Raw genomic sequence first — 25,190 nt, forward strand, 5'->3', positions numbered from 1 at the left:
ATATGGCTATGCACCTATGCTAGTTAAGTTAACTGAACTAATTTTTAACTAAGTCATTACATATAATATTGCTATAGATTTATAAATTAATATCAATACCACTATTTCATGATTTTAACTAATTTTTGTTTAAAATAAGTTACTAAAACTATGATAAATAATATTTTAATTTTAAATTTATTTAGTAGCTAATGGAGATTCCTATTCTATTCCAAAAAAGACAGCAATATTCCACACGTCCATCAGTAGATTCTCTTCTAGATGAATTGGATTCATCACTTTCTTCAAAAGGTAAATTAATTTATTAATTTTTGTTTATTTTAAGTTACTTTATTTAAGTAAATAATTTAAGAGGACGTCTCACCCGCATGTGTTGCTTCTGTCTTACACACATACGACATAGTAAATTTTCTTTCATCAGTTACATTAGTGTGCTATTAGTTTTAATATTAAAGTGAATTGACCTCTTATCAAACTTTTAGGTAAGAACATTATCTGTGTTCTCTCGTTGGTTTTTTACGATATTTTAATTTTTAAGTGAATTATGAGCATTTTTAAATATTTAATAAATTCATACTCATAACTCACCTAAAATTAAAATATCATAAAAAGCCAACAAGAGACACAGATAATGTCTTACCTAAAAGTTTGATAATAGGTCAATTCACTTTAATATTAAAACTAATAGCACACTATTGAAACTGGTGAACGAAAATTTACTATGTCGTACGTGTGTAAGACGGAGACAACACATGCGGGTGTGAGATGTCCTCTTAAACATAAAGAACACTGTTTTATTTTAAAATTAAAGTTTAATTTTAATTGTATGCATTACAATTTTAAAACATTTGTTTAATATTTTAAATATAATGATTTGATACATAAAAAAAAATAACCACAATAATTACAACAATATCTAGTTACTTTAATTTTATATCAATGTGTATCATGTATTCATAATATTCCTTAATTATTAAGTTTGTTCATTACAAATATTATTTAGTATACTTTATGTTAAATATTCTGGTTGATAAATATTATTTCTTTAGTAACAACGGACAATTGATTCAAAAATGATGATGGAAGAAACCACTACCACAACTACTCGTACTGTATGTCCAACTGCTTCTTCGGCTACTCGAGAACTAGATGATTTAATGGCTTCGCTATCTGATTTTAAGGTAAGAATTTGTGTTAAAACTAAGTTTATTTTATATTTTTATGGTTTAAACTTTGTGCGTAAAATAATGCACAAAAAGTGTTGTTTATATTAAATGCTTAGTTCAACTGCTCATAACATTTATTATTGGCTTAATATTATTTTTACATTTGTGTGATTTTTGGCTATAAAACTGTATTGTAAACATATTAAAGTATTTAAAAAAATTAAAACTTTCAAATGTTGGTAATGAATTGTATAATTTGGTATTCAAAATATATGATGAAATAAATTAAATTATTTACACATTGACTGCCATGTAATCGCCAGTGATCACACTATATGTATCAACATGGGTAACATATTTTTCCATGTCATTCCTAATTTTTATGCACTATTCTATTTGAAAAAACTTGTAAATATATATAAATGTTGATTACATCAAAAAAATTATAACTATTCCTTATTTCTGTTACACCACTTCACTTTTTTAGGTATATTATTGTAGCATAGAAAACTTTGATAATTTAAAGCCATATTCATTTATGGTTGCCGACAGTCATGTGGCATATAACTAATAATGTAATGCATCCGCAAAATACTGCTCTATCCTAATGCTGTGCGGATACTGACGGTTGCATGGCAGTCATTGTATTAATGTAAAAAAAAAAGTTTCTTTGATATAATACTTTTATTAAGTATCATTGGATTATATATTTAATGATTAAAATCAATTTTAAAATGTAATTTATATAGTACCACTAGAAGTGTGGTTTCTAAAAAGTTACTTTAGAATTGTTTTATATACTTCATACAATTTGTCAATAACTGGTCAAGTTAATAAAATGGAATAATAACTTAAAAGTTTGAATAAAATGAATAATAAGTAATAAAATTAGTGTTTGGATTTTGAATAGTAATGCTATTGACTCATTAGATATTGCTCATAACATAACTTCTGTGTGATAAGAAAAGGTTAAGGTTCAGAGTTTGGAGTAAACAAAACAATAAATATAGGATTTTTTGGATTATTGTACAATTTTAATTATTATTTATTACATTTTAAGCCAATTATGTCATTGTTGGTATTTTGAAATTATCTTCAAAATGTTTTTTATAGTAAGTGGATGTCGACTTAGATATCAAAATATTATTTGTGATATTTCCTTTAGCCTTGTTAAAATTAATTTGTTTCTCATTAACATTTCATTTAGAATTTTACTATTTTTAGTAAAACAAACTATTTTAGATTTTTGGTTGAGAATTAAATTAATTGGTTTTACAATGATGTGACTAGTGGTGTAATTTAGTCATATTTTTAGGGAGGGATGAAATTTTTTTAGTGTTTTTACATTGTACCTTCCCCTTCTCCAAAAAAATTGTATTTATCATAAGCATCTCCTTTCAGCACAACAAATGTATGTAGGTATATGGCATAAAAACAAATATCTACAAAATTTATTGTTGAATCAGTAAATAAATGTAGTTGACCCGTATTTAAAAAAAAAAGTCATGGGGGATACGACATATATGTGTATATTTTCATATTCATCATTACTTTTTAGATCACCAATACGTTTATATATATATATATATCAATTGTAACTTTGAGGGTGGTTTGATAATTAGGTTTAGTTGGCACTTTGTGGGGGAGTCAAAACAAAATAAAATTTTCAGAATGTTTCAAAATAATCCAAAAGACACTAAAATCTACGCAGAATGATTTACTAAGCAAGCTTATCAGCCATACTGTATTTTAGATTCTGAGCAGAGCAATGAATGTATTGGTTTATGAATTATATAGTTATATTAAGAATTTGTATGAAAACTGTTTGTTTTTAAACAATATTTTTGTAAGTTAAAATTTATTAGTCATTACTGTAGAGTCTGAATTTTTTCTCCAAAAATGTTTAATAGAATTTTGTAGAAAAGATATAAAGTTTAAAATATTTTGGGTTTTTTTTATACTACTTTTTGATATTTGAACTATATTACTTGTTTAAAGAATTTTCTCATTTATGCATTATAGTTAATGACATTTTTTTTCTGAGTAAAGAGCTTGAAAAAGTGGTTCAAAGTTCCTAATAAGTTGTTTTTTACAGCAATTAAAATATATTGAAATACATAGTTTTTTTTAAACTTATATTTTGGTGTTTTTCAAAAAAAGTTAACCCACTATTAATTAAATTATCATTTCTTAAATTCAATAAAATATTCAAAATATTTAGACATATTTTAAACTATTTATACCTGCTTACCTTTGTATTTTAAAGTTAATTAGAATATAATATATTGATAAAAATATTTAATATATAATAAAATATATTATAATAATGTTGTATTTTTGGCAAAAATTAATTTAACCTACCATATTGCTATAATAGAAAAATAAATGTATAATATAGACAGTATGTCTCTTCTCAGAATCATTTTTTTATTATTATTGAGTTCAAATTCAACAGCTATTACAGTGACTATTCAATGACAAGGTACACACTACACTCATCACCTTATTGTATGGCATAACAATTTTCCTGTTTTTAGATAATTCATAATCACTTTCATTCTCTAACTTTATAATATTGTCTCCATAACAAATAACTTTTTCTTAACCTTGAGACATTTCGATTTTTAAAATAATATTGAAATTCGTTGTGATCCATAAATCATAATTTATAAAGGTGGTAGTTTACTAGGATGAGATTATGTAAATTTAGTTCCCAATGTACATTGTATACTTTTTAAATATTATTAAATATTTTAGAGCATTTAAAATACTCAAATAATTTCATACAATCAGTTTATAATTTAAAGGTACATAATCTAGTTCATTAAACAAGCTTTTCTAAAAATGCTGTGTATACTGTGAACAGTATGAACTTAAGTATTTATTTTACATTTTTGCTTAGAGATATTTTAGTAATATTGGTTTGATTGGATACTTATTATAGCAGTGATGTTACTCTTTAAAAGTTTAGACTACATTTTCCACCGAAAATGCTTTTTGTTCATTTAGTAATAAATGTCACGTAATCTAATGAAATGTTTTGTAACTGAAGTAATATACATTAAATTTAATGTTAAATTTTATTATTTGGCATCTATGAGTTAATAAAATGACTGAATGATCAAAATTATCTGGTATAATTTTCCGTATAGGTCCCTTGCCAAAGTCCTTGTAAGCGTAATTACTTAACCTTGAATATTTTTTTATATTTAAACTTAAATGAAATTAAAAAAATACGTATCTATTTATAAAATTTAAATCTGTAAAATTAGGTCATATATTCTTGTAAACTATTACAGACTTAAAATCAGATTTGCGCAGTTTAGCTAAACAAAAAAAATATATAATGGACATACCCTAATTCACGTATTTTAAGTTAAACTTCTACACGGTGAATGTTTATTTTAGTTATATTTATAATTACTTTTCATATAGCATACGTATGAGCAATAGCTAATTTAAATTGTTCTAAGCACTCAGTTATGTAGTATAGGTTTACCTGAATTTGTATATACATGGTCAGTGGCGTAGACATGATTTCTAAAAGAGATCAAAAAAAAAAGAAGCTAAATGGGAGGAAAAATTTGAAAAATCCCCCACCCTCTCAAAACTTTTTACTTGATAGTAAAATATAGGAACAAATGATCGAGGAACAATGAATATAATTTGAATTAACTAAATATTTCTATAAACATTCAACTGGCATAAGTGTTTGGCGGCCTAACTTCGGCTATTTAGCCGTTCCTGTAACAAATACATTTTCACTCATTTTCAACAATCCCGTGAGTGTCTTTTTTTAGATTTCAGATAAATAAATGGTAGGTACGTACTATGTACTAGTGTACTATGTATACGCGGTGAACTAAATCCGTAGCGACTAGCGATAATAATCTCATTGGTCATTTCTCATAATTTAATAACAACGATAATATCTGATAAAATTTTAAACACAGGCTCACAGTGGAAGCATAGCCCTTTTAGTCGAGCCTACATATGTACATATTACTATATATAAAGTATTGTCTCTATAAATAATAAGAATATAAGATAAGCTATAATAAAGTATAAGCATAGTCGTCATTTCGATGACCATTGACCATTTCGACTAAATAAACATTACTTTACTAAAAATAAAATAAAATTATAATGGTATTTAGTCTTGACAAAATTGTCAACATTTAATAGCTCGATAGATAATAATATCACAAAATAAAACATTATAGTGCATACTGCATAATGTAAGCAAAAACAAAAAAATAATAAAAAGCCGAGGGGGAAGATATAACCCCCACGTAACCCTCCCCCCTTGTATACGCCACTGTATACGGTAGTTTGTCCTTGATATAGAAAAACAGCCAACCGATTTCGATGATTTTTATAAAATGATAATTTCTGTTTCTGGTTTACCTATTTCCAAAACCGTGATAATACTTATTACCAAAATATGACATGGTTGCTTAAGGCAACAGCTTAGGTCGCTTCAGATATCATGTTTTAACTGACCTTACATATCTAATCAGTTAAAACCATATTTAGATTATGTTTATAGGACAAGAGTGTACATGTTTTTAGATTTTGAATACAGTGTAGATTGTATTGATTTTACAATGATGTATATTTTTTCTGTCTTCCATTACAAGCTCGAAAATCAATTAAAAACTTACTTTTGATGCAGTAAATATTTTCGATTTCAATTTTGAGGGTGGTTTCAGGTATAAACGGTGAAATATTGGATCAAATTGGTATTTTAAGGGGTTATAAGTAAAATAATTCTAGTATTTATTCTGTTTATCAAATTAGGACGAAATAAAAAGTTGAGTTAATTTATTGTAATTCAAAAATATTATTTTAAGGATTTGAAATTTTTACATACATTATTATATTTTATATATTTCACAATGTTACACCTTTCTAATGTACGTAGATGTTAACCTAAAAGTTAATAATATAATAAAATTAATGATATTTTTTCGGTAAAATTTAATTCAACTTACCTTATCATTTAATAGTAAAATAAATTACTATTATATAATTATATCATAAAATATACTTAGTAATGTATAATGATAGACAGTCTTCGCTTAGAATCGATTTTAATATGCAGTGATTTATTATTGAATTCAAATTTTCAAAAGTCGTATAGAAGTGCAGACAGTGCAGTTACCTACTTCCCCCATATTTTATATTTACCCTAATGAATTATTAATTATTTATACTATAAATTATAACCAACATTTTATGAATAGAATAAATACAATAAACAACAACCCCTACTTGTTGAAATAATATATATCATTTTCACGAGTTAACTATATTGTTGTAAAATCAATTAAAACCAATACTATTAACTTACAACTTTTCAGCTTGGATTTATGTTAAGGCATTATTGTTTTGGAAATAAAATAAAATATATTAAAAGTGCATTACTTAAGACAGAAAAAAAATTTCAGTTACATTTCGTATATATATGTATATATATAATTGTTTTCTATTATTACCTATATTGTTAAATTTATAAGATATATTGTCGGTATAATAAAATATAAATATTATAAAAAAATAAAGGACATTAATATATACCGTGTATTATCTATTAATGCATCTATAGTTTATCCGTTAGCATTTATTTATTAATCTAATTTTTTATTAACAATTTGATAAAATATATTCTATTATAAATCTAAATTAATTTATTTTTATTGTTCATTGTCGAAGTATAAAATAATTAGATTCTAAAATCTTGTATTAATTTATCATAATTTAAAAAGACTATTTTCAATGAAAACGTGGCTCAAATTATTTTTCATTTTTTACTAAGGCAATTACTATAATATTCAAATCAATCATATTAATCATATTTTATATTTTAATCAAATAAAGTTTGTTTTGAGTACCTATACTATGGTGTATGGATAAAACCTTATTGTAAAATAAATTATGATACCAGTAAAATATATACTTGTTGATTGACTAAATATGAAAAACGTATAATTTAACTTTCTTAGTTAACAAATATAATAATGGATAAAAATTAATTTTAAATATTTATTTTTACTAAGAATGTTTATAACTTTCATAAATCATAGTAGTGTTTATACTTTGTTAAAATAAAATATATATATTATTATATTCACAAGTAGGTACGTGGTCTTTAAAATTAAATTAAATTATTATTTCATTTTTGTTTTATAATTATTTATATATTATTATTTATTTTGTTAAAACTTAAAAAACCATCCTACTAATTAATAATATGTATTATAAATCGTTTTTTTCCTCTCACAAGGTGATATAAGTAAAAACATTCATAAATATTAATCTTATTTTAGTTCAAATATACTTAAGTAGATATATAGTTTCATTTTAATGATGAAACTTTAAATAATAGTTTTAAGCGCAAAAAAAAATACAATTCCATATAAAGGTGTAGCTAAGGTCACGCAAAGACTGTTATTGATGAAGGTAATATAATATTTATATAGATAGTAACGATCAGACTAACTAAACTCAAAAATAAATCACACAATGCCAAAATGTAATGGTTTAAGTGATTTATTGTTTTTCGTGATTTAAACTTTGTATATATTTATGTCATTTATGATAAACATTAGATAGACGTCTACTACAGTAATACATTATGTTACATTTGTGTTGTGAGTTTAAACTAACAAACAATGATAAATAGTCCCTGAAACGACGCAGTAAAATGTAGAAACTCTGCCTAAATTTATCAAATTTGTTTTAAGTAATTATACCTATTTAATGATCAATAGTATTTTGTTATATACTTAAAAAATTGAAATGAATTCCCGTTTTTTAAATTTTAATTATCGTGTATGTATATATTATAATAATTATTTTCACAAATTCAAATAAATAAATCAAAAACATAGTCATAAAAAATAATGAAAATTGTTAGGATTTAATAAATTTAAAAATATACTGTGAATTTATTCTTTTTATAAATGGTGTTAATAATTGTGCCAAAAAATGAGCATTGTTTATGGATTACAATTTTACTTAAATATTTTTAATGATTAAAGCTCAATTTTATTGTATATGGTTTCATGATCTAAAGAAATATCAAATGTTTTTAGTTTGTGTTCATCACACACAACAATATCGTGTATTTAGACTTTTGAAGACTAAGACAGTGTACTATGGATGCAGATTAAATATTTAAAATCATAATATAATAGTACCTATCTACTTAATATCTGACATACGACATACACGGTTAGAGCCATCGTATTTTTTTTTTTGCATTATCGAATGTCTGGCTAACACATAGTTAACTACTTTGCATAATATGAAATATATCATTATAAATTATTGAACTCGCTCGATGTATTAAATTCCTCGTCTGCATAAGACAATTCTTAACGGAAAAACAAATAACCGTTATCATCGTTATATATGCAATAGTAGTATTACTATATACTGTTAAATGTTATAAGCGTTCTAGCCACTCACTGGTTCCAATAACTTAAATAATTCGCGTTAAGAGTACCGCGTGAGTAGCTATAACAGTTATCTATTTATTAAGAGGTAAAAATATAGACAGTTTCTGGATATGTACCGTGGCGGCCGTATGGAAAAATCAATCCATTCAGCAGTCAAAAATCATTGTCGAAGAAAAACGATTACATCTAACAGAATAGCCAAATTTAGACCGGCTCGGGGTATTTTTTTTGTTATGATTAAATACTATTTAACTAGTCTTCGATTTTTTAGTTAACTTTACATAGCACAAAAAAAAAAATATATTTCAAAATATAAATAAACATTTGGGATTTGTAGACGTTTTCAATTTATGAAAATTGAGTTTTTAAAATCGATGTCAAACGCGATCGATCTGCATAAAATTATCGTCTTTCAAATATAAAAGATAAAACATTGAAACCTTACTATTTTACGAGGCGTGATAGCTTTATCCGTGTGGTAAGCATTTTTGTAATAAAATCGTTCGACTGCGGCACACAAAAGAAAAGAAAAATATAATCAATCCAATCTCTTTTCGTCGTCCGTCGAAATTCGAAATGATGTGCACCGCAGTGCCGATGTTACGATTTGCGTGGGTAATAACGTGGAAGGTATTGCTGCTTGTGATTGGAGCGATTGGATAAGTTCCCACACGAAATATAACGGGTAAAGTAAACGGTTACATAATATATTTTTAGTTAAGTTTCTACACGAAAAAAATCTGTGTTAGGTAATAGGTATGTTCTTTCACGGAAATAAAAATTAAATGCATAACATAATCCTGTCTAGACTAATCATTATAATATGATACGAAACACGATATAGTATTATGATATGGATTACTATGGTCAGTAGACAATCAATTTTTAATGAATATAGTACTCGTTACAGATTTTTGTTAAAAATTAAATTTAAGAGGTTTTTTATACAAGAAAAAAATAACATATTTAATTTGCCAGTTTTGATTTTTAATTTGTTCTAATATCGACATTTTATTATTTATATCCGTGTATGTAATTTGGACCCGAGAAACGACACAAATACACAATATAAGTTATTTTTCCGTGTAAGAACTTACGTACGCGTGATTTTTATCTGCTATATATGTCTCGTGTAGGGACTTATACATTCGCCCTGGACGCAGGTGCGTACGAGTGTACGAACGATCTAACTCCGCGCCGGCATAGATTATAATACAGATCATCACCGTCACAGCGGGACGGTCGCCAACACGTATGATCGTCGGTGGTTGGTCACTGTCGCGCTCGGTCCTCCGAACGATTTTATTTTCACTGCCGCACCGGTAGAAAGGGAACTTTAGTGCCTTGTGCAGACCAACTTTTTGCTGTTGTTTTACCCATTATTGGCAGTTTCCAGAAATAACTTTTTAACGAGACGGGAAATTTTCGCCCCTTCTTGCGTGGTGTACCCGCGGGCGGGGTTTGGCAGCCGTGGGCAAAACAACTCACGTTTTATATACCGAAGCCACGGACCGCCGACGCTTCACAAATCCAAACAATTCTGTCAGTGACTTTATCGTTTGTAAAATAGTATTAATAGTAATAATAGTAACAACAACAACAACAACAACATCAGCCACAGCAGCAACTTCGACAATTGTATTTCGGTTTCTAAACGCATTGTATTATAATAACTTTGATTATAATCTCGAAGAAAAATACGATCCAACGCGATATCTTAACATACAACTCCGTCTTAGTGTCGTTACATCGCATAACAGGTACATATTACAGGACTTAAACCACAGGGTTATTTTGGATTGATCCATCTGATTTCAAATGTATTTTAATTTTTTTAGTTTACTGCTGTTATTATTGATATATCTAATAAGTGTAAAATTTAATTTATTGCACTTATAATTGCATGTTCTTTTTAACTTCTCTCTTGGTGACACGAACGACGTTTAAAATCTATGTTCAAATTCATCACATATAAATATACTTGTTCCAGTCATATTCGTTGTAATTGACTCCATCGATATTTTAGCTCATCCGTGACGATAAATGGTAAAATGGTTGCGTACACACTACACAGTATCTTTATCATATCCGCAAACAAAGTATAGTAACGTGAAATTAAATGAGGTGACCTATAGGAGGCCAAGTTCCATGCAACAGATAAATCATATTATACTAAGGGGTATTTTTGAACTGTACGCATTATACAATGTATTTGCCGCCATCGTTTAAGGGTTTTTATTGTTTTAAACCGCAGCTGCGGACATGATCATATTGTTATAAATTTATAATTATGTACTACAACCTATACTAATAGTTCTGCTTTCAACAGGTGTCCAGCCCGGTGCGGGCTAGCTACGCTACAGAATCAGCAGACTCGGCAGCACCGCGTTTGGACTGCATGCTCGGCAGCCTCACAGCCGAGATGAACAGACAAGGTGTGAACACTACTCAGAAGGGATGCTGCACGGCGTGCGACAAGGCTATCGTCGGGCAGGTGATCACGGCGCTGGGCAAGACTTGGCACCCGGAACACTTCACGTGCAACCACTGTTCCCAGGAGCTGGGCACGCGCAATTTTTTCGAGCGCGAGGGACGGCCGTACTGCGAACCGGATTATCACAACCTGTTCTCGCCCAGATGCGCTTACTGCAACGGACCCATACTCGACGTAAGAACGGTGGCTTTGAAAACGGTTTTCGCGGTACCATCCCGCATTGTCGCCACTTTAAATTTGCAGGATATCGCTATCGGCTTTCGTACATGGGTTAGGTAGTAACGGATAGTAACGGCCTTGAAAGTTGTGGGCGCTGTAGAAAGTTCGCTCCGAGAAAGTAGTTCGAAGACCTTTTGACAGTGAAAACGTTTCAATGTTTATAACCACGCCCGATCAGGTTATTGGCGGATAATGCGCGTAGGATATATTATTATATTATATTATTATTATAATGTACTGTACCCACGACCCACCCATGCACGTACGTAATCATACGCTTCGTCGTATGCGCTTTCAAAATCGATTCAGGTTATTTTTAAAAACGTTTTAGTTAGATTAGCACATTTTAAATGAAACCAAATTTTTCTTTCGCACTATATATATAAAAAAAAATTTTCGCTGCGTAATCGAAGATGTTCACCGTTTTGCCGCAGCGTTTATTCAAGCGGCTGGTCTATATTATACTTTTTGAAAATACAATTTAAAAGATTTTTTAGGGAAAATACAAACGCATTTAAGATGTAGGGGATCCCAAATATTATGTCGCTTGTCATCGAAAACCGTCATCAGAGATGATTAGCCGACTGCGGATTTTTATTTGGATTTTTTTCCTGCTTGTTTTCAGAAATGCGTGACGGCCCTGGAGAAGACCTGGCACACCGAACACTTTTTCTGTGCCCAGTGCGGCAAACAGTTCGGCGAGGAAGGATTCCACGAGCGCGAAGGCCGCCCTTACTGTCGAGACGATTACTTCGACATGTTCGCGCCCAAGTGCGGAGGGTGCACCAAGCCCATAATGGAGAACTACGTGTCTGCCCTGTCCACCCAATGGCATTCCAGCTGTTTCGTCTGCCGGGTAAGCATCAGCTGCGATCTTAATGATAATAATATGGCGATGAAATTAATAAAATAATACTTGACGTTTTGCTTTTTCTGAACGTATCGGTAGCTATTGTATAATACGTTTTGCGGATGTGCGGGCGTGTGTATTTTTAGTCGATGGTATTTTTTTTTATTTTTGTAGGTCGCTGCACAATTCTACGCTCTATAATATACGGACACGCGTGTATTATTTTCACTCTATATGTGTATACTATACAGTCGCGCCTGGCATTAGACCAGTGTGAGCTCCAAAATTCATCGCGGCTATTATTATAATATATCTTATACGCGATTTACGTACGATGACGGTCGAATTAAAAAACTATATCGTTCAACGTATCAATCGTCATTGTCGTAATCCATAGTAACTACGATAAAATAAATATTTATATCATTATATCAACAGCTATGTGGCCGATGCATCACAATCATTCAGCCAACACCTCCCCTCGTTTTCGTGATTTTCTTCATTTCATTAACCGTTAAATTACCTGCAAGAATACAATATAACGAATGACGGCATATAACATAGTATTATGTTCTATCAATGAAAAAGGGCGAACCACGTTTTTTAAAAGGACTTTGAGTGGTTGGCGAATATCATAAAGTTGCTGCTGCCATACGTATACCTACTTTGGTCAACCGGAATTAGCATAAAAATTCGGAAGTTCCAATAGAAGAAATTGTCTCAAGTACACCGGACATCTATGGGAGGGATTGAGGGAAGGGTATTATACCTCGTTTTAATGAAATCGAATATACGAGAGCAGCGTATATCCCCGTTTATTGTGCGGATATAACAGTCCACGCTTGCAAAAACCTAACACAAATATTATATAATAATGTATAATATATTTGATAAGTTGTAGAGTATACGAAATTATATCGAATGTTGTCCTTATATAAAATTATATATAGTATTTCGTTTAATATGTGTTGCCAATATTAACTCGCTTTCAAAAAAAAAAAAAAAAATAATAATAAGTAACAACACAATATATGAAAATATATTTTTGTCGTATATTATATTTTAATGTAACGATTTGGATTTCGCTCATAACAATACGTCTGTCGTTTTATTCTAACACCCAAGTCTTCACAGCACATCGCGTGCTGCGGCGGCGATGGCTAAGTTGTAAACGCAGCCGTCTCACAATCGGCCGCCACATTTTATGCATTATAGGATTGCAAACAGCCAGTCACCGGCAAATCTTTTTACGCCATCGAGGGAAAACCAGCGTGTGCGAAATGCGTCGGTGTCGATGAGGAGGATTGAATACCCATACACACTTTATACATACATATATAATATTATTATAATATATCAACGTAGAGCATTTCGTCGCGATACGTCAGCTTAATATAATAATAAGTCACATTTATATACTATTGTAAAATCAAAAAATATATAAAATATATATATATATACAATTAATAATTTACTTTGTTGCTTGTCGAAATAAACAAAACATATATATTATTATAATAAATTATTAATATCATGGAAAATGTTCATTTGTTGTGGTAAAATATTTTAGCTTGCCACACGATCAGAATAATGTGATGTCATCGACGGTGTCCTCGAACACAATACTAAAACTACAACACTATATTATTTCTTCCTACCACCACCCACACCAGCACTCGTAAAAAAAAGAATTTTATCGCTGCCAAATTTACGTAGATTTATCGTAATAGATACGCGTGAACGCAAATCGAGATTTATAAAAATAATATTCAATGTCAAGGCCGAAAAAAACTTTCGTTTTTTTTAATAAAACATTCAATCTGTTCTCAGAAGATCATCCCTCGGTCGGTCAAAAATATAGTACCACACACATTGCGGGTGGCTCTCGTTTATGTGTTATATCTATGTTCTTGTACTTAAAACTTAATCATGTATCTGAAGTTAGATAGCTTTACGGAGTTGACAGACAGCAATGGATATATGGTTTTTGTAAACCAAAACTTGATTATTAAAATATAAGGATTGAAAAATACCTTAAAATTGTACATTGGTGTGCTTTCATCGCAATATAAGTCGAAGCTACTCGATTCCTTTCGACTCAAATTTCTCACAGCTGAATTGATTAAAAAATATATATCATATCAACCGTGGTCGCACATAAACACCTATGTATATATTTAGTTGTATAACAAAGATTATGCTTGGGGGAGAGGGCTAATAAAGAGGCATAAAAATCCCTCAAAAATTAATGCTGCAGGATATATGACATACTTGAGCTTTGCATCAAAATCTTTATACAAGTTATAATTGTAATACATATAATATGCCTTGTATGTTACACGTTTACAAAACACTGATAGAATTTTAAAATTTTCATGAAATCTCATATTGGACCCTGGATGCAGCAACTCCTTATCCTGGCTACGTGCCTACGCCGCTGTCTAAACTCATTATTGTTATTATTTACCTCGTTATCTGGCTACCTATATCCATCTTATATACTGACTGTTTAAATAACCGAAACGGAATCGACGACGACGACTGACATTATTCTCGTCGTGGTGCAGCGGAGCACAATTGAATATTTCCAACAAATCGTTGCGCTATCGCGATGATTTACGATCTGCCTATCAATCCACCCGCCCATTTACCCTTAATATTATATCAAACTGATTTCTGACCGCTGCTACGTCCTTGTGTGTTTTCAGGACTGCCGTATGCCGTTCGTCAGTGGTCAGTTCTTCGACCACGAGAGCCAGCCCTACTGCGAGACGCACTACCATGCCAAGCGTGGGTCGCTGTGCGCCGGATGTCACAAGCCGATTGCCGGCCGTTGCATAACGGCCATGTTCAAGAAGTTCCATCCGGAGCATTTCGTGTGCGCCTTTTGCCTGAAACAGCTCAATAAAGGAACGTTCAAAGAACAAAACGAGAAACCGTACTGTCATTCGTGTTTCGAGAAGCTGTTCGGATAGACCGGCGCAGGCGATGCATGACACCGTCTCATTTTAATATGATGATGATTGACGACGACGGATCGATATAATTATTGTATCGTAATGATAATATTGTAATATGATCATGCGTAATACGATACGATCACGCCGCCGTCGGTTTTATAGAGCAATAAATAACATGTGTATTTTGTACGACCTACAAATTTACCCAACCTCGTTAAAATTTTCGTTTACTATCATGACATAACCACCTCCTTGTAATTTATCATATGTTTTGAACTCCGTCATCTCTCATGAAATAGCCATTACCTATGCCTTATAACATATTTGTTTTTCTTTACTAACACGATTTATATACTTGTATTATTATTATTATTATTATTATTATGATTATTATGATTATTATTATTATTATTATTATTTTATTTAAATAATTTTTAATCCTGTAAAAAAATTATTATTTTCCATATTAGTATTTTACTGTTATGAATAGCCTATATTGTTATATGTTCTTTTTTTTGCAATTAATCCGCCTACGTGCTATTGGCATTTTATTTTACCCCATTCCAATTTTTAAAGTCACAACCCCTACATATACGTATATAGACGTAGATATAGAAATACGCTCCAACACCATTTCAGTATCATGACCAAGTGGCATTCCACACTTGGATATGAATGTCTTAAGATTGTATTGGTAATTATTGATATTTTGTAAATTGTACAATAACGATTTAAAAATGTAATACGATATTATATATTTTCTAGAAACGTATTTTCACCATTATTGCATTCATAGAAAAAGAAATGTATATAATTATATAAACTGTTTATAAAAACTTTCTGTACTAGAATTTGAATTTGTGTTTTTTCTTTTTACATAATTTCGCCTCTGTTTAACAACATTAACGATTAATTGATAGCAGGTAGCGAAAAATATTTATTCATAATATTATGTTTTGGTTTATCATTAATATGTATGTAATTGTATCTTACTCAAACGTGTCATTTTAATGATTAAGAATTAAAAAATTATAATTGTAAGCGAACACCAATTAATACTTTGCTTAAATGGACTGTGAATAATGTACGAACTCAAATTATTAATTTAAACACTGTTAACAAACAAAAAAAAAATGTTTATTTTACCTACCTAGTACATATTAAAAAGTCATTGTAAAATTAATTTAGACTTTACATTATTTCATATGTTATTTTTTGTTTTTTGTTGACTTATTAAAAAAAATTAATCATAAGGGACAAAGGTACTCTCAAGTCTCAATACCAAATAAAATCATCATTACTATGGACTATAGATATTAAAATTATAACAGAATACTATATTTTATAGATCTCCGATTATTATAAAATTATTCTTAATATCGAATCGAAACTAAAAACAAATAAATCAATAGAATACAAATGGTTTGATTATTGATAAAATATTTTATTTTATTTTTGTTAGTAACTGTACTTATTGTAGTGCTACTGTAGGTATTCAAGGTATTGTTTATAGAATTAAACTATTATGGACTATTTTCTTCATGTTAAATCTCTATCATTTCATTAATTTTATATTATTTGTAATTTGTATGCTATTATACTCAAATAGAGTACAGACGTACTGCGAAAGCATTCTCGCGGCGTCGTCGATTTAATCTGAAGAAAATAAGTATATATTATATTCTGTAATGACAATTATGTCTCTAGTTATTGACTGAATGTTTTGTTTACAGAAAAAAATTAACAACAGAAGAATTTAATGACATAATGTGTATACTGAGTGATTGTTTTATTAAAACACACTTTTTATTTCAAAATCATTTTTTACATAAACTTATCGTCATCCCTAAACGTCAGTACCCGAAATGCGTGTCATGTATGGCAATTTTTGTCATGCGTGAAACGACCGACAATGAATTTAATAACACTAAGAAGTAAGAACGTTATTTAAAACGATTTTATACCGGATGTTATACGTATCTCAAGCTATATGAATTACAAGCTAACAACGATCATATATCTACACATTTTCTTTGTCTAATTTAAGTAATAAGTATATCGGTATAATTATAATGCGATAGTTTCATAAGCGGAAATTTGGTGAAATTACTGAGGGATTGAGTTATATACGCTCATTACACCTATATAATGCTAATAACTGTATTTTAAACTTTAGGGTGGGCTTAGTCCCCTCGAGCCCTCCGATTTTCGCATATATAGTTTTCTAATTTATTTCAATAAAATGTATATGGCTTAAAAGCTATGGTGACCGGTCACCAGTATTAGTGATTTTTATTGATTTAATAAAATACTGTACTTCTATCATTATGTCAATACACAATAATATGTATAATAGTGTAATAAGTGTAAAAATCTCGTGCTTGCATAGTGTCACAAATCACAATGTTTCGTGTTTGTCAACGTATATTGAAGTTAGTGTTTCTATAGCATGTTCGAGGTAAAAACATTTTAGATTCTGAGTGGACGAGCAATCGGTGTAGTTATGGATTTTGCGATGATGTGTTTTTTGTGCCTGTGTTAAGTGGTCGTCAAAATACTTCGATTATCAACTTTAAAGATGGTTTCTGATAGGAAATATTTTAAAAATCAATCGAGAAAAACAAACAAAAACTTAAGGAAAAGTGGAGCGTCTAAACACAGGAATGCACCTTATGCACTCTGCGCATGCGCGTAATTTATTCACCACTATCATTGTTAAGCTGTTATCAATACATACCACATATTATATTTGAAAAGTTAATTATTTTGAATTTGTTTCCGTTTACTACATGTTGTATAAATAATATAATAATAACAATTTAAGTGTTAAAATAATTTACAGTTTGTCATTTCATTTTAGTTGTTAAAAAACATGTCAAATGTATAAAGTATAATAATAATATTTAAAGTGCTAAAAAAAAATCAAAAAACATCTATTAATTTTACTTCTTAAAATAAGAATGTTCAGTTTCGTCACAACTTAAAATATATTTTTTTTTTTTAGTAGTATAGTATTGAGCTGTTCAGTTTCAACTCTCGTTGGTTTTATTAATTCGTTAGGTTTTTCCTGTTTTTTTTTTTTTGTAGAGAAGAATGTGTCTTGAGTTTTAAGTTTTTTATTTGGTGGTTCATTTACTATCTTACTAAAATCTTCATGTGTCTCGTCATTATTTGATGTTGCATCAATGAATGCTTCTAAAGAGTTTAATTGTTTTAATGCTTGTTTAAGATGTTCACTGTTTTTTATATTGTTTATTTTATTGGCTAGACTAATGGCCTTTTCTTTAAATTGTTCTTGCATATTTTCTGTTTTTTTTTTTTCAAGTGTCTTAATATGAACTTGTATTTCATCATCTTTGTTTGAAGTTGCATCAAAATTTATATTTTCTGTATCTGCTGCTGACAAAATAGCAATATCTTCAGAATTTTCTGTTGACATTGTCTTCAGAGCAACATAATGTATGTGCTTACATATCATAGACTTGATTTGGTAATCAGGACAAGAACATTGAAATGTGTGAACACACAACTTACAAATAGAACATATCATTGGACAACATACATCATCATTATTTTTTTTTATTTTATAAAACTGACTTGGTGTAAATTCACTTTCAACACTCCAGTTATTCTCACTATCCAGATTGATTGTAAGTTCAAGTAATGTACTTTTATTGTGTCTTTTTTTTATTTCCTGAATCCTTGTACTTGTTTTTCCCTTAGTTAATTTTATAATTCTTTCAACTTTTTTATCACGGGTATATCTTCTAATAGTTGTTATACTTTTATCTAACCGCCCAACTTTGCAACCATTTAAATAATGATATTTTATTGTTTTGTGCATAGATTCTAGATGCATATTACAATTTATACCTAGACCTTTTCGATGGCAATATGCCCACAAACCAACTCTATTGCCATACATGCGATCAAAATATATGCCAAAGTCTCTAGTGTCTGGATCATTCATTAGCTCAAGGTTAAATTCTTTTAAAGCATTATTAAATTCATTTTCATCACACATTGATTGAAGAACTTTTAGAGTTTTATATATAATTCCTTGTTTTTCTTTGCGTGTAGGTCCAGTTATCTTGCAAATGTTTTGTCTCCAAGCTCTATCTACATGCCATGAACATAATAAACGGTGAGGTACTGAGCCCATTGTATTTTCCCAAGCCGAATAAAACGTCTCAACTATATCTGTCATAAAAGTAATTGGACTTATTATACCTACTTTACTTTTTATAGTTGAAAACATAACTGTGTAAATTGTTGTGTCCTTTAAATTTGTGAACATATAACAACATGGAAATCCAGAACCAAAATCATCAACTACTAATAATGTAACTAACTCAAAATCATAAGCATTAAGGCCATGTGTCCCATCAATACAAACTATTTTTCCATTTCCAAATTGTTTTAACATATGCATTTGGCTTAGGTCCATTAATATAATGCAAAAGTCTTTTATGTCCAATATGTTGTTTCCATCTACTTCACCTATTATAAAAAGTTAAAAAAACTACTTTAATATTGTTTTCTTATGCAAAGCTGGGCACTAACTAGTTAGAAAGTTAAAGTTAAGTTAGATACATATCTAAGTTGATATATTATTAGTGCCACTTTTAAATGTTACTATTGTTTTAGGTCTGGGGTTAATGGAGAATTTGTTCTGAATTTCTTGAACATATGTTTATCAAAACCGCCCAACTTTGAAAAGCTATTACTCGCGAACGATTAAATGAAAAATAATACATTTGAACACAAAAGTTTTTTAATCTAAAAAAAATCTAACTTAAGTTACTGTTTTTGCCAAACTAACTTCTAACTAAGTTAAAAATTTGGACAGTTTCAGAAACTAACTTATGTTCTAAGTTAGTTTTTTTACTAAAGTAACTTAACATCAACTAGTTAAAAAAAATGACTAACTTGCCCAACTTTGTTCTTATGTGGGGTTAATACATATCATTTTTGTATAATTAAATCACCTTTATATTTTATTATAATTAAAAATATATAAATTATATATGTTATATACCTATTAAAATATTAAAATAAATTATTGTTATATTATTAACCTTGTTTTTTGTAATATATAACTGGATTATTTTCTCCTTCTTGTTTCATCTGTTCTACCCAAATATCAACACTTGTAGCATCATTTTTGTGTAATTGACCATCCTGTATGGTGATATTGTACTTTTGTTTGACATTGTGCAAATCGGCTCGTGTAATAAGATCTTCTCTTTTTAAGTTACTCCCTATATTGTCTCTGAAATCATCCAATATTCTTTCCATCGTCACGCCTTGCGATAATTTAGTTGCTATTTCATGCTTTTTAGTAATTGGTAAACTAATATGTTGAAGTTCACTTTCTTGGTGGCCATAGTGATATTTATAGAATATTACATCACAACTACTTTTATTTAAATGCTCAAATAATATTATGTGACTTGTACAGTTGGTATTAATTTTTTTACTACCTTGTGATTTTATTGATCTTTTAATACTATCAATTTCTTTATGAACACCTGTTCGACCACACTCATAGTAACTTCTATGGCCATCTTTTGACTTTTTTTTCCCCGTCTGAAGGACATATTCACATTTATTTTTTGATTCATACTCTTTTAACCAGTTGTTAAATTCTAGATTTTAATGAATTATATATTATTAAAAATGATTAAAAGCATATTTTTATTAACTAAACCATTATACATACCAGAGACATTTGAAAAGTTAATAATTTCTTTTTCAATACATGTTCCATGATGATCATTTAAATGATTAATTAATAATACTTTTTTAGAAAATGTTAAATTAGAACAAGTAATACATTTAGATGATTTTTGTTTTACTTCATTTATTATATTATGTTTATTTTTCAAATGCCTTGTAAGTGTAAACTTAGTAGAAAATTGACTTTTGCAAGTATCACAATTAAATTCCATTATTCTTTATTGTATTTAAAATAATTAAATGCAAATTTTATGTTAAAACAAAAAATCATTACACTTTATATCTGTCATTGACAGCAATAACTATCTAATATGCTGAGATGGCTTTTAATAATGTTTATTTATATCTACATTTTACCCAATTACCTATTTGAACATGTCATAAACTAGACTTTATCAAAATTTATTACCAAAAGGCTATTTACTAAATGTTTTATTGAGTATTAACAATACACAGTCTTGTAATAGATACTTTTAAAATTGTATTTAATTATAGATACCGAGATACAAGTACATCCATTCAGAAAGCATTTAAAATACATATCAAATACTTAAAAAAAATATATTTAAGAACAAATATAAATACTTTATTTTTTACTTTTCTACTAGTTAGCTTTCCAAATTAATGTTGTAATAACTAATTTAAAATTGTCATGTTACATTCATTTTAATATTAGGTAGTAGGTTGTTAATGAAATATAAATAAGAGGATAAAAAAATATCATTCCCAAAAAATTTTGTTGTATGTAAGTATATTTATATTTTATAATAATCACATTCACAAATAAACAATAAACCAGCAATAGGAGACAAGAGTTTTCAATATTTATAAATGGAAAATATAAATAAAATAGACAAATAGTATAATAATTTTCAAAATAAAAAATATGTGACAACTGACGAATAATTCGTTTATCAAAAGTATTTGTATAAAAGTATTTGATTTTTCAAGTATAAATACCTCCTAAATAGTATTTAAATATGTGTATTCAAATACTTTACAAGACTGATATTACAATTTTAAAAATTCAATATTATCTAATATCTATATAAATTACATTATCTTAATAGTAAATACTTAACTACAATCGACATAAAGTAACCAAAATACAATGGGCTCAGTACCTCACCGTTTATTATGTTCATGGCATGTAGATAGAGCTTGGAGACAAAACATTTGCAAGATAACTGGACCTACACGCAAAGAAAAACAAGGAATTATATATAAAACTCTAAAAGTTCTTCAATCAATGTGTGATGAAAATGAATTTAATAATGCTTTAAAAGAATTTAACCTTGAGCTAATGAATGATCCAGACACTAGAGACTTTGGCATATATTTTGATCGCATGTATGGCAATAGAGTTGGTTTGTGGGCATATTGCCATCGAAAAGGTCTAGGTATAAATTGTAATATGCATCTAGAATCTATGCACAAAACAATAAAATATCATTATTTAAATGGTTGCAAAGTTGGGCGGTTAGATAAAAGTATAACAACTATTAGAAGATATACCCGTGATAAAAAAGTTGAAAGAATTATAAAATTAACTAAGGGAAAAACAAGTACAAGGATTCAGGAAATAAAAAAAAGACACAATAAAAGTACATTACTTGAACTTACAATCAATCTGGATAGTGAGAATAACTGGAGTGTTGAAAGTGAATTTACACCAAGTCAGTTTTATAAAATAAAAAAAAATAATGATGATGTATGTTGTCCAATGATATGTTCTATTTGTAAGTTGTGTGTTCACACATTTCAATGTTCTTGTCCTGATTACCAAATCAAGTCTATGATATGTAAGCACATACATTATGTTGCTCTGAAGACAATGTCAACAGAAAATTCTGAAGATATTGCTATTTTGTCAGCAGCAGATACAGAAAATATAAATTTTGATGCAACTTCAAACAAAGATGATGAAATACAAGTTCATATTAAGACACTTGAAAAAAAAAAAACAGAAAATATGCAAGAACAATTTAAAGAAAAGGCCATTAGTCTAGCCAATAAAATAAACAATATAAAAAACAGTGAACATCTTAAACAAGCATTAAAACAATTAAACTCTTTAGAAGCATTCATTGATGCAACATCAAATAATGACGAGACACATGAAGATTTTAGTAAGATAGTAAATGAACCACCAAATAAAAAACTTAAAACTCAAGACACATTCTTCTCTACAAAAAAAAAAAAACAGGAAAAACCTAACGAATTAATAAAACCAACGAGAGTTGAAACTGAACAGCTCAATACTATACTACTAAAAAAAAAAAAATATATTTTAAGTTGTGACGAAACTGAACATTCTTATTTTAAGAAGTAAAATTAATAGATGTTTTTTGATTTTTTTTTAGCACTTTAAATATTATTATTATACTTTATACATTTGACATGTTTTTTAACAACTAAAATGAAATGACAAACTGTAAATTATTTTAACACTTAAATTGTTATTATTATATTATTTATACAACATGTAGTAAACGGAAACAAATTCAAAATAATTAACTTTTCAAATATAATATGTGGTATGTATTGATAACAGCTTAACAATGATAGTGGTGAATAAATTACGCGCATGCGCAGAGTGCATAAGGTGCATTCCTGTGTTTAGACGCTCCTAGGAAAAGTGGAAATTGTTATCAAATGGTTATATTATTGTTGCCTACTCCTTATAGTATCAGTATAGGTTTCAAAGCGGTTTGACTACTTTCGAGATATTTATAGATATTTTCTAGTTTTTTTTTTCTATACAAGCGTTACAAGCCGATGAAAAAATTAAGTGAGTACCTATGCTTAAAAGTTTTGTACAAAGTTCCTCAAAAGCTTTTAAGTAAACAAATATACATATATTAAACGTATAATATACGGATACGAATAACCAAAGCTACGTATAACATACGAATATATTTTGTATATATACGAGTATATTTGGTGTAGTTAGCAATGTATAAATTACGTTTAAAATACGTATACATCAGTAGTATGAATTGGGGACATGGTACGTGTATCGTACTATCATATATTCGTATACGTGTACTTTAGTATAAACTTCGTGTATTGATATGTAAAAATCATGTTTATATTTAATACAGGTCGGTAGAACCATTATATTATGTGAGTTTTTGATATTACAACTTATATGGATTCAAATTCAAAATGAATCTGGACATTTATATGGATCCAGAGAGGTGCCAAAAATACGAATATGCATCAACGTATTTTAAACCTAATACATTCGTGTAGGTATTCTTACACGTAAATCGATTTAAGTTCGACCAACTACTACCTACCCCAATAGTACACGTATTATTGACGTATAATATTGGTACGAATATTACTTACACCAACGTTATCCTTATTTCAAACGTAGATTATGCGTGCTGTGTTGAACGGGGGAGATGTTCATTTAGATACTAATTAAAAAAACATTGATAGTTTACTGTCACAATGTTTTTTCATAAACGTTTAAAGTTTGAATTTTAACGAAATACGTCTAAATCCCAAAATCGTTCAAATTATTTTTTTTAGAACTAAACATTATTTAGGAGTCATGGAACCATAACAATTTACAATGTACATTATGATTTATGATGACCTATCCGAATAGAGCAAAGGCGAAATTAAAAAATAAGATGAAAACTATATTAATGAAAACCTCATTTTTACCATCAAAAATACATTTTTTATCCGATAGTATGGGCCGCCCGCCAATCTTTACTGTGCATCATAATACAACGTATATTATTTATTTTTACCTCAAAATAAATAACAATATAAAAAAAGAGTATTAAAGGTTGAATATTAATAATTTACGACGTCAAAGGCACAGTCAGGTTGGCCGAGCGGTCTAAGGCGCCAGATTTAAGCTCTGGTTCCCAAACGGGAGCGTGGGTTCGAACCCCACACCTGACAAAACCATCTTTTTTGTGTTTTTTTTTTTTATCAAACTTATTTTTATAAGATAAAAAATGTATTGAATATATCCCCCCCTTTTAAAAAAAAATTAGGAAGAAATCAATTCAGTAAACGTACTATGATATATTATGCAGTAACGAATGCCACCACAGTCCACACATTATACATCGACACGGACAAATAGCACTAAACAATAGTACTTATCGTGGAGGGGAAAACGAAGCATTCAATATTGACCACTACAAAAGATGTCCACTACGTACACACCGGTAGCTATAGAGGATGCTCTCCAACGAACTGCGGCGACTTTCTGTTGGTCTGTGCATTACGCGCTACAAACGCGTATGATTGTGATTACATGTTTACTTATAA

General features: G+C 29.0%; 3 protein-coding genes and 1 non-coding gene across 5 annotated transcripts; 3 read left to right on the forward strand and 1 right to left on the reverse strand.

The window, feature by feature from the left end:
• Positions 1 to 1,072: 1,072 nt before the first annotated feature.
• Positions 1,073 to 15,550, forward strand: LOC113548697 (paxillin). 2 transcript variants are annotated; one of them, XM_026949712.1, is made up of 4 exons: positions 1,073 to 1,181; positions 10,959 to 11,297; positions 11,968 to 12,198; positions 13,408 to 13,719. In XM_026949712.1, the coding sequence occupies exons 1-4, from the start codon at positions 1,074 to 1,076 to the stop codon at positions 13,498 to 13,500; spliced, it is 771 nt and encodes a 256-aa protein (XP_026805513.1). In that variant the 5' UTR covers position 1,073; the 3' UTR covers positions 13,501 to 13,719. The 2 variants fall into 2 exon arrangements, with proteins under 2 accessions (XP_026805513.1, XP_026805514.1); XM_026949713.1 differs by lacking the exons at positions 1,073 to 1,181; positions 13,408 to 13,719 and adding exons at positions 10,135 to 10,389; positions 14,901 to 15,550.
• A 2,582-nt stretch (positions 15,551 to 18,132) lies between these two features.
• Positions 18,133 to 21,593, reverse strand: LOC113549093. The gene is made up of 3 exons (XM_026950253.1): positions 20,875 to 21,593; positions 20,231 to 20,800; positions 18,133 to 19,652 (listed from the first exon to the last, which is right to left on the reverse strand). The coding sequence occupies exons 1-3, from the start codon at positions 21,101 to 21,103 to the stop codon at positions 18,133 to 18,135; spliced, it is 2,319 nt and encodes a 772-aa protein (XP_026806054.1). The 5' UTR covers positions 21,104 to 21,593.
• Positions 21,594 to 22,002: 409 nt separating this feature from the next.
• LOC113549101 lies at positions 22,003 to 23,223 on the forward strand. Its single transcript, XM_026950265.1, has 2 exons — positions 22,003 to 22,824; positions 22,888 to 23,223. Exons 1-2 carry the CDS (start codon positions 22,003 to 22,005, stop codon positions 23,221 to 23,223), a joined length of 1,158 nt encoding a protein of 385 aa, XP_026806066.1.
• Positions 23,224 to 24,731: 1,508 nt separating this feature from the next.
• On the forward strand, positions 24,732 to 24,815 carry Trnal-uaa. Its single transcript has one exon. It is a non-coding gene; the product is annotated as a tRNA-Leu (tRNA).
• The last annotated feature ends 375 nt before the right edge of the window (positions 24,816 to 25,190 follow it).

Source organism: Rhopalosiphum maidis, chromosome 1, assembly GCF_003676215.2.
Source record: "Rhopalosiphum maidis isolate BTI-1 chromosome 1, ASM367621v3, whole genome shotgun sequence".
Lineage (NCBI taxonomy): Eukaryota > Metazoa > Arthropoda > Insecta > Hemiptera > Aphididae > Rhopalosiphum > Rhopalosiphum maidis.